The following is a 10,659-nucleotide window of genomic DNA, read 5'->3' as shown; positions in this document are numbered from 1 at the left end:
TTTTGGTACCTGCGTATGACAGCCATTTCCACAGATTTTTGACCTTGCAGATTTTTAACAAAAATTATGGAGAAATAAGGTTCTGAGATGCATTTTTACGGAAGTTTTTTCTGTCTTGTCGGTTTAAAAAATTAGCTGCATTCAGAGAAAAAAAATCTCAGGTTTTTTCTAGGGCAGTAGCATAACAGGTCCAAAACTGTGAGCCTCTGTTAAAGAGCACATTGCATAGAAGAGTTTTACAAGACAGGTTTAAAATATGGCATAAGGAACTGAGTATGCTGTTAAACAGGAGTTTTGTATTGTATTTTGCAGCCATTAACATCTGTTTGGATAAGGTGGCACTCCAAAAGTTACACAGAGAAAAATGATATTTGATTCAGTGTGCTGAGGATTGAGTCCCAAGGCTCACAGTGGGGATTTCTTGAACAAGATGTTGTGCTTTGTTGTCACTGTGCTTTGGACAAAGGGGAGTCTGGTGGGTATTTCAGGATATGTGTTCAGAACAGTCAGTTTGTGACTGTTGAGATCTGGGCTTAGTGTACGTCTTCATTTTGGTTACAGCTCCTTTGTCAGGCATTGGATAAAAATAAACTAATTTCCTTTGGTGCCTCGTTCTTAAAGGATGCAAAAAGGACCATCTCATTTCAGGATAAGACTTGCTTTACTTGCATTTCCCAGCCTGTCTAGTCATCTTCTTTCCATTTGTGGCCATAGTTAGGGGCCTCTTCTTGGCCTCCTGACACCTACTGCAGTGTCAGGGGACAGGTCAATGCATCTCTTTCCTTACTCCAAGAGTGGAAAATTAACCCTTTCACTTCCTTGCCAGTCAAAATGCACTCCCATCTAATCACAGCAATCCCCACACCTCCTGGTTTACTTCAGACAGAGCTGCAATGGAGGGAAAGCTTTGAGCAGCTTTAATGCCTCTAATTTACCAAGGTGATCGGACAGCAGGTGGTGTATTGTTCAACAACTCCAGATATGACTAGGTACAATAATTATGTGTTTTGTTTCTGTAAATGGGTTTTAATTTTTATGAATTAACATCAGTTAAAAGCACCAGAGCAACCAGTGAAGAGCTGTGTAAACGAATTCATTACTCGGCAGTCTGCGTGCTGCAGGTTGTGTGAGGAAGTGAGCAGGAATCCTGTGTATTGATGAGGAGGCTCAGGTGTTGCCCAGATTTTTTTTTGTATCTTGGATAAACCATTTAGCCTCACTGCCCCCAGTTTCTTCTCATGTTGCTTGCCAATTTGTAAAATACACTGGAAGTAGTGAAGTGCTTTGATCTATTTATTTAGACGGAATGATTTGGAGCAGAGATCTTTTTCACTGTGTATCCTGGAAGCACATTTGAAATCCCTTCTCTATCCTCCAAAAAAAGCAAGCATGCACAACATGATATTCCAAGAGGATGCATTACAGCAGGTAGCACTGCACATTGCTGTATAAAAGATGGCAGCTTTCCATATGCCACCTTCGAAGAGGTAATCTAATTTCACTAGAATTCATTATGGATGCTCAGGTTACACAGCAGACCCACTGCCCAGATTGCATAACCCAGTCTCTTGCGTTGCCAGAAGAAAGTGAGCCAAGCAGTTAACAGCATGATGGTTCTTAGACTGTTTTGCCTAAAACCAAACTCTTAGGGAAATTAGGAAGATATAAACTTCACAAATGACTTGTACTTATTTGTATTAACTATCATCATAATCTTCCATAGAAGAAAAATATAGTTCAAGAATAACTCACCAAAAGAATACAAAGGGATCTTAACAGGAAAGAGGCTTGTTAGATTCCAGAAAACAGAAAGAAACCTGAAGTTATTTGACTGCAGTCTTTAATTATTTAAATTTTCAATGAAAAATAATTTTAAAAGCCAACATGAGCTGTCTCAGGCAAATCGATTTCTTAAAACATTTAAAATCATTTGGACACTTCACTTTTGTCTGTGTTGCTTCTTCCTTTTATTTCCACTGCACTTTCTCCTCTGCCTGTGGAGATCAGGGTAGCTGCCTCTGCAGAACAGCAATCTCATTTTGTTTACCTTGTGTTTCAAAGAGAATTGAACAAGCCCAGGATTCTCTTTGTCTAAACAAATACTGGCAAGACAAAGGTATCACAGCTATTCTAGGGACAAGAGGTTTGTTGAGACGGAGAATGGTAAAGACTGGCAAGAAAAAAAAAAAGTCAATGTGTTTTTATCTGAAAAAAAAAATTAATCCTTTTCACAGCCTCATTTTCTTCGCTTTTGAGATAGCTCTCCTTTTCCATTTAGGTTTTAGAGTTTTTAAGCTAAGGGAAGCAAGGAACCGAGATATTTTCTTTGTTCCTGTCAAGTAGCTTGAACAATTTGAGAACAGAAACCAGTCAGAGCAGTGTGATTAGCGTAGCCAATTAAGGTGGATTTGCATATTCACAACAGAGCTATCGAGAAATAATTCTGCAGTGATAACGCAAGTGTGGCAGTGCCTGTCTGCCTATCAGAGCACCCTGGCATCCATGCTGTATGGTAATTGAGAAATAACCACAGAGTGATCCTGCAGATTGGGCACCCCGAGCCAACCCACGTGCTGGCGCTGCACAGCTGGGGAGGAAAGGGCATTTGTAAGGCGGGAGTGGAACGATCCTCCCCCCACACGCCGGAAAAGGTTAATCTGCAACCCATTTACCGAAATGCGACAGCATCTGTCAAATGAGTTTGCTTTTCCAAGATTCATTCCAGCTACAACTTGTGCTAACTGCCAGTTTTGGGGGACCAACCTCATCAGGAGTTTGGGGGACCCGGCTTTTAATGAGACAGCAGCTGGCCGAGGACTGAGAGCCTCAGCCCAGCCTGGCCCCCGGCACTGCGAGTTGCTAGGTGATGTGCTGCACAAGGTGCAGGAGGTGATCTTCCTGCAGTGGCCTAAAGGATGGATGATAAAGCTCTGCTTTCTTCTGCCCCCAAAAGGCCTTTCACCAGGGTGCTATCCAAGGACCAGGCAAGAAAGCAAACAGCCCTTCAGGAAACCTTGTACACTCTGCTGGATAACAAACCGGGGCGGGTGATCACAGCAGCTTTATTATCTCTGAAGGTGAAAAATCACCTTATATACTACAGCGACAACAATCTGTGCTCCATCTCACTGTTCCTCTGGCTCCCACCACTTGTCATCTCTTCCCAACAACTGCATCACAACAGGCATTCGGTTGGACATGACTGGCCAGCACAGAGCCAGCTGCACCCTGTGCCGGTGTGATCTGCATCTTCAGGAGGCTCTGTTTGCTTACCAAGGATGCTGACAAGTGATTGGCAGTGTGCAGCATCCATGTGTGCTGATTTTAGAAAGGAATATGGTGATTTCTATCCTTAATGCTCTTGCCTCCTCTTCAGTGCTGGCAGCTGAAATCGTGGTGTTCAATTGCAACAAACTGGGTCAGGAGGAATTCCCTGGAGTGCTCTCCCAGGTGCAACTACACAGGCCACAGTTTACTTTTGAAACTGCTAAGGGAAAGGCAACAAGAAAAAAATTAACTCACGGTATTAACTGTTATGAGATATCAAGGAAAACTTAAGGGAATCCCTAAAATGAGACCATCACACAAATCATAAGTTTATAAACTGGTATCACATCCCCCCGGGTATAGACCTCTCAACCTCCATGCCACAAAGATCACATTTAGTTGTCAGAAATTTCTTCCTCCAAGAAGATATATTTTTTTTATAATCATCCATGATAGGGATTTTATACCTATCTCTGGAATATTCATTCCTAGTTTATCTAGTCCAGTAACCTATGTAATATTTTTTTATATTTAATGGTCTTAATCTATGAGAATCCACAATTGTCTCTTTCCTTTCTATCCCCTTTGTGGCATCAGCTCTTTATTAGAAACTTAATAAACTTTGTGTATGTTCTAAAGATAATATTGAAAATGCAAAATTGTGTTCTGCATTTTATAATTGGTGTGGAAAAAAGGGGGAGATCTAATCCTATTGGACCTTCTCTCTCTTTTGCTCTCTCTCACTTTTCCCTTTTGATGGTAAGCAGCAAATTTTAATTAGCTTCATTTCCACAATTCAGTCATGCATATGTAATCTTTGTTCACACTTTTATAAAGTAAAATTAAGTGAAAGAAATGGGGTAATAATAGAAAGCTTGTCTGAGCAGAACAAATGTGAATTATCAAACATAAGGAAAGATGACTGGGACTACACATCTTGAAGTTGTGCAAGGTTTGAGGTGATTTTTCTGAAACAGAAATGCATAAATAATGCATAGAAACAGGTGCTGATTATCCTGGCTTGGGCATCTTTTCTTCATTATATACTTGGGCTGCTGAGGTACAGTGATAACCACTGAATGTGAGGAGACTGCTTAACAACAACTTCCTAATGTTTCTCTTTTATCATGAGCTGCAAGTGTCACATGAGCTTGTCTAGTTAATAAAAATCACTTTGTGAACCCACTGTTCTTAGATTTGGTATTGGAGCAGATCACGGTAGTGGGCCTTTCTCTATTATAGCTGCAAAAGCTGTACAGCCATTTTGCGTTGTAATTTAAAGGTTTCCTAATCCATATACACACCCTCTAATTAAATGTTTCCAGGGGTTACCTTGGGAGCCTTCAGTGCTATGGTTTGAAACTAAAACTAAAGAGCGCATTAAATTCATTCCCCCTGGGGTGAGGCACAGGAGGGGGAAGTACATTTTCATCCCCTGCTACTCCAGATTATTTGAAAGCATGAGCATGACTGGGTTACTGACTTCATTATTTCCCTTATCAAACATGAGAAGACGGAAATTTGAAGGGAAACAATTGATGTGTCTAAATCTAGAGCTCAGCTTAGAGTTCATAACTTCTGAGAAGGTTCTTCGGAGTCTAACCAGTTATTTTAAGAAGCTACCAGTTCAGTGGCAGCAACCAAAAACCAGAGTGTCCTGTTGATGTAAATCAGTCCATGGCTGCACGTAACCAATACCACTGCTGCAGATGCCAAGGTCTTCATAAAAGGAAACGTAAAGTAGTGAAGCTTGTGGCATTAGCACACGTAGTAATGAAATCTGAGGACCAGTAATGTTAAAATCCTGAGGAGATACTTTCTCTTTAGCACGTGTCCAGTCACACATTCAGCCTGAACCCACAAAACCAACAACTATTTTTGTCCCTGCGAAGCACCTCCTGCTACAGGAAGTGAATTTCAGACATGGATGGCTCTCCCTTTTCTTTTTTTTTTTTTTTCTCTCTCCTCTAAACCCACTGTTCTGCCAGTGACTAGGGAACTAGGGATAGCCAAGATTTAAGTTAATGGTTAACAGAGTAGATATAACCACACAGAAACTCTGACTTCCTCTTGGGGCTGGGACTGAAAGCTGCTTTGCTTGCAGAGGAAGAGGCAGGCGCTGAAAGCAGAGCAGCTCATACCGTGAAGGGCTGGAAAATAGCAGCTTCAGTCCATAAAGAAAGGAGAAGCAAAATCCAAAAGGAGAAAGAGGTGTTTGCCATAAAGAAAGGTAAGAGCTGAAACACTTTCCTGTTCGACTTACTGACTCAGAGGGTTGTTAAGAAACCCCACAGGTGTGGCCAGGTGACACACATTATACCCGACTGCTCGGACATGTGCGTCTCCGTGAGAGGGGCAGAGTGAGAAAGAATCTATTTGCTGTGAATTTAAACATCAGTGAAGGCAGGAGGACACTTCCTCCCTCCTCTGCACGAGGTTCTGCTCATGGCAAGACCGACATCCACTCCAAACTGTTCTCATCTCATTGACCACAGCCACGTCCAGGAGTTTGAGGTGGCTTTGTGGATCAAGATCATTATGGCCTTAATCTACATCCTCATCTTTGTTGTGGGCATCTTGGGGAACAGCATCACCATCAAAGCCACCAGGATCCTGCAGAAGAAAGGCTACCTGCAGAAGGAAGTCACCGACCACATGGTGAGCCTGGCCTGCTCTGACTTGCTGGTCATCCTGCTGGGCATGCCCATGGAGTTCTTCAGTGCCATCTGGAGCCCCTTTTCTACCCCCAATGGCAACATTGCCTGCAAGCTCTACTACTTCCTCTTTGAAGCCTGCAGTTATGCCACTGTGCTGCACGTTGCCACCCTCAGCTTCGAGAGGTACATCGCCATCTGCCACCCCTTCAAGTTCAAGTCTCTGTCTGGACCCCGCACAGTGAGGCTGCTCATTGCCTTTGTCTGGGGGACATCCATCTTGGTGGCTCTGCCCCTGCCCTTTGCCATGGGCACAGAATATCCCCTGGAAATCATTGAGGGCTACCGAAGTACCACGGCCTGTGTCAGACCTTCTCCCAGGCACCACATACCCGAGCTGAAGGAGAACATGACCATCTGTACCAACCTCTCCTCCAGGTGGACTCTCTTTCAAGCCAGCATCTTCAGTGCCTTTGCTGTGTACATCATAGTGCTGGGATCTGTCACCTTCATGTGCCACAGCACGATGAAAGCCTTGATGATCCACAAGGAAGGAACTGTGGCAGTGAAGGGAGAAAAAAAGCACCGGAAGTACCTAAGGAAAAGTGAGAGCTCAGAGGGCAAGAGCTCCAGGAGGCAGATCATTTTTTTTCTGGGTAAGAACCCTGTCCTCCTCTGCCTCCCCTCTGTCCTCTGCCCCCTTTCCACATGGGAAGGAAGACCAGAAGTCTCCAATTCATCTCGCCAAGTTCCCCCAAATGGGGAATGTATGGTTGGAGACTGGTACAAAATGAGGGATAGGCAATACTTTTAGTTGTGAAGATACATTTAAAAAAAACTGATGTCTCCATATGTTTTTGACACACTCTTTTTGTTGTTAGAACAGGTGGGAGGGAATAAGAAGGAAAAATCCATTTACTGTCTGCTGTTTCTGTTGCCTGATTATTCTGCATGCCTACGTGCAGCAATATGGGTGATAGGCTGTTTCAACATGACTTTTGAGGTAGCAATAGGCAATGGTTGCCTGGATATAAAGTAGCTCTACTTGCACGTTTTCCAATAAATTACAAACATGAGCATATTTAGTAAGGCTCCTGATGGGAGGGAAGACTGTCTTGCAAAATCTGAAGCATGTCCCTCTCTAAAGGCATTTCCCTGTTAATTCAGGATGCTCCTTGGAGAGTTCTTATTTAACCTCAGTTCTTGTGGCTGCATTGCATCTGACCAATAAGGAAAGTGGGCTGGAGAGTTGATTTGATATTTGGTTTTGGCCCTCTGATTTTTTTTCTCTGGTTTTATTTGAAGGCCTGTAACCTTGAAATTATATTTGATTCTGATCTCTGTTGCCACATTTGTCAGAGAGAAACTAATCAAGCTGTCAATTCGCCAACTTGGAATCTTTCCAGGCTGTGATCCATGTAGTGTCCACATTTGTTGATGTTCTTAGAGGCGCCCTTAATCATGCCCTGGCTGTATTACTACTAGTTCCTGTTTTGTTGGGTTGCTTAATGTGATACTGGATATAATAAATGAACCATCTAGAGTAAGAATGTGCAGTAGACTCAGTATTTGCAAGTTGCTTTTTGGTGCTCTGATTGATATTGAAGAGAGGGAACTGAAACTTATCGGTCTGTCCACTTCTGCAACTTTAGGTAGATCAGCTCTTTAATTATTTTTTTCCTCTTTTTAAATTATTTTTGTTTTCTGAGGGTTCTCTGATTCTTCCTCTAGTCTCATCATTCAGACAAGGCATATGACTTTGGTTTGGGACAGGGTGGAGCTGCACGCTCTATCAGCAGAGAGCATAACAAGGGCTTCAGATGGGAGGTGTGACATTCCAAGCTGTACAGAGCCCTTCCTCATGCTCAGAGTGTACTTCTAATGAAGAAATAATCTCCTTTCACAAGCTGTCTGTTAGTGTAGGGCAAGAGGCCCTGTAGTGGGTGATTAAAAGGGCTCTTAGTATCCTCATTCCACTGACAGTACTGATTTCTGGGTTAAAGGCACAGCAGTGTGCTAATATACCTGTTGCACAAAGCAGAAAAACAGATCTGCTCTTCAAGTGCTACTTGGGGGTTCCTTAAATGTCTGTGGCTCTGCAACCCCTTGCAAATTACCATTACCACAGCTACATAAAAGTCCAGTCTAAGATCCAAATCCTGACTAGGCTGAGAGGGGAAGGTAAATTGCCATGACTTTTTTTCCCCTTCTTAATTGCTGTTCTTCCTCGGTGATGATCTAGCATGGAACAGGCAGATGTCCTGCTTGCAAGAGTACTGGAAAGCTGAATGAAAGCAACCAGTTTGTCCTTTATCATGAGAGAATTTGCCACCAGTATCTGACACTTCCTCCATACTCTCAGCTTTTTGGAGGCAGTAGATACTTCCATGAATTCCCCAAAATTATTTCAGTGACAAGACCTTAATATGAGTCTCGCTAATTTACTTGGCTTGGGGAATAAATTAATAAACTGAGGAGGAAGAAACTCTGGCCTGCCTTTCTGAGAACAATGCAAAGCAATTTAATTTGGAGATTTCATAATAGTGATGCTTTAGGGCAATTTTAACCCAGAAGAAATGAACATATAAATTGTTTACAAATCGCTGAATTTAAATATTGTGATTTAGAAGTCCTCTTTGTTTTTCATTTAACAGATGGGTCAAATTAAAACAAATACTTGCACATTCCCAACATATTTCACTTTTAATGTGAAATGTAAATGGCAATATACAGCATCATGTCTTTGAACATCTAGCAGCAATAAAAACAATTTAGCATTTTCCTCTAGTTGTTAAAAGTGATAAGTTCTATAAAATGGAGATTAAATTCATAAATCTCCTGACGATGAGAAAAAGCTAAGTAGAGGATGGTACGGGAAGGAACTAATGTTTTTTTAGTGTCACATTATTGTGTGGCACTTGAGAATATTCATGAAAATTAATTGTAAATGTTGAAAGACCCCTTGCCATAAGCAGTATTGGTGCTTACAGGATGGGCTGCAGGTGGGGTGACCCCACTGCTTTGATGGAGGAGGAAGGTGGCAGGGGGACAAACACCACTTTGCTGGACAGGCTGAGCTCATGTGGGGATGAGCTTTTGTGTCCAGGGATGGTGCCTGCAAGCGTCAAATCTTTCAGCTTAAAGCCCAGATGGTCTGATTGGAGATTTGAAGTCTTTGATGTAGAGATATCAGTTCTTTATATCAGTTCTTTCTGTTTCTGGTTACCTTGAGGGACAGGCCAAATGGCTGCACTAACAACTCTGCTTGCTGTTGGGGAGAGGGTATTTAAAGGGGCTCTTCAGCTCAAATTTCGTTGATTTGCCTCAGTGGTGGAATGCAAATTTGTACCAGTATTTTGGAGAAAACCAATTCTGTTTTTATAAAGGAGGCTGTGCAATGCTCTTCCTTCCAACTTCCTTCCCACTATTGCTGTTGGCTCTAAGGAAAATGTCATAGCACATTTAAGTCTCTGCTTAATGCTCCTACTCCAGAAATTAGGCATTTTGTGCTTTTGGATAGACTGGGTCATACTTCCTGCAATGTGTGTGTGCGACTTATTTAATCATTTTCTGATTCATGTGGTAAAACCCCAGTGCCTCCAGTGGGTCAGTCCATCCACACGAGCAGCACAGATCACACTGCTTGAAATTGTTTGGGTTACCTGTGTTTGATGTTAAAGCAGTTTTGCTCATGTTGGGACAGCAGATCCTTCTTCTACATGTGTCTGTAAGAGTGTGGCTGAATGTCAGGGAAAATATAGCTGAACTTGATTTTTGTCAAGTTCATAGCAGCATTTGTTAATAAAAGTTTCTCCACCCTAAGCACCAGAAACTGGACAGTTGCAGTGATTATAAAAACACTTGGCTGATGGCTTTATGATTAAATGCAAGCTTTTAACGGTATTTAAAACCTCCTAATGCCTGAGCCACCCTGACAGGGATCGATTTCATCTTTTTTGGCTACTTGATCTTGTCCTTCTCCTTTGGGCATAAAGAGCAGGGCAGTGATCATCTAAATTATCACAAAGTGCCACTGGGGACCTCTTGCTGGTCTAACAGTTGAGCTGAGACCCCTGCACTGTAGCAGAGAGCTCTTAAGAAAGGATGAGTTTGGAGACATATATCAATTACTGTAAATATTCTAAGTGGGTTGTAGCAAACAAAGGAAGGATTCCACAAAAGAGAGCTCCAGCTGGTGCAACAATTATAAATATTACAAAAGGAAGACCATCCCATAGCTGAAAGTAAGTTAGAAGTCTTTAGGGAATGTTAACAGGTGGGCATTGGGAAAGAGGAGCAGTATGGGGAAGCCTCCACACAAGGTGCTGGTGGGAAAGACCTTGGCACCAATGGCTCTACATCAGCAGTGCCTGCTCACTGGTCATGGCTACATCCTTCTTAATCTAGTCATTGTATAAACCCACATTTATACAAAAGCAGCTGTATGGTTTGCCATCAGACTAGGTATGACTCACCTGGACTTGTTCTCTACAACGAGTTTTGACTAAACCAGCTCGAAAAAGTATTGCTTCTAAAGCTTCTGTGATATTTCCCTTGGCAGCTTCAGTTTGTGCTTCTGCTAAAAGCCACAATCATTTTGCATAAAGCAGCCTCAAGCCTACCACAGTAAAGACATTGAAGTGGGAGTCCTTTAGTGTTGCTACATCCTCTTTCTTTGCCCTTTGGAGCAACACTCTTCTGTTTCCACAGCAGAGGGGTCCTGCTGCATGGGGCTGGT

At 42.4% G+C, this 10,659-nt stretch overlaps 1 protein-coding gene across 1 annotated transcript; it reads left to right on the top strand.

The window, feature by feature from the left end:
• Nucleotides 1-5,372: 5,372 nt before the first annotated feature.
• On the top strand, nucleotides 5,373-6,735 carry GPR39 (G protein-coupled receptor 39). The gene has a single exon (XM_027901793.1). It carries the CDS (start codon nucleotides 5,713-5,715, stop codon nucleotides 6,733-6,735), a length of 1,023 nt encoding a protein of 340 aa, XP_027757594.1. The 5' UTR covers nucleotides 5,373-5,712.
• Nucleotides 6,736-10,659: the final 3,924 nt, after the last annotated feature.

Source organism: Empidonax traillii, unplaced genomic scaffold, assembly GCF_003031625.1.
Source record: "Empidonax traillii isolate 1590-97213 ecotype Southwest subspecies unplaced genomic scaffold, ASM303162v1 scaffold815:size503231, whole genome shotgun sequence".
Lineage (NCBI taxonomy): Eukaryota > Metazoa > Chordata > Aves > Passeriformes > Tyrannidae > Empidonax > Empidonax traillii.
This window is presented reverse-complemented; position numbering and strand designations above follow the sequence as displayed.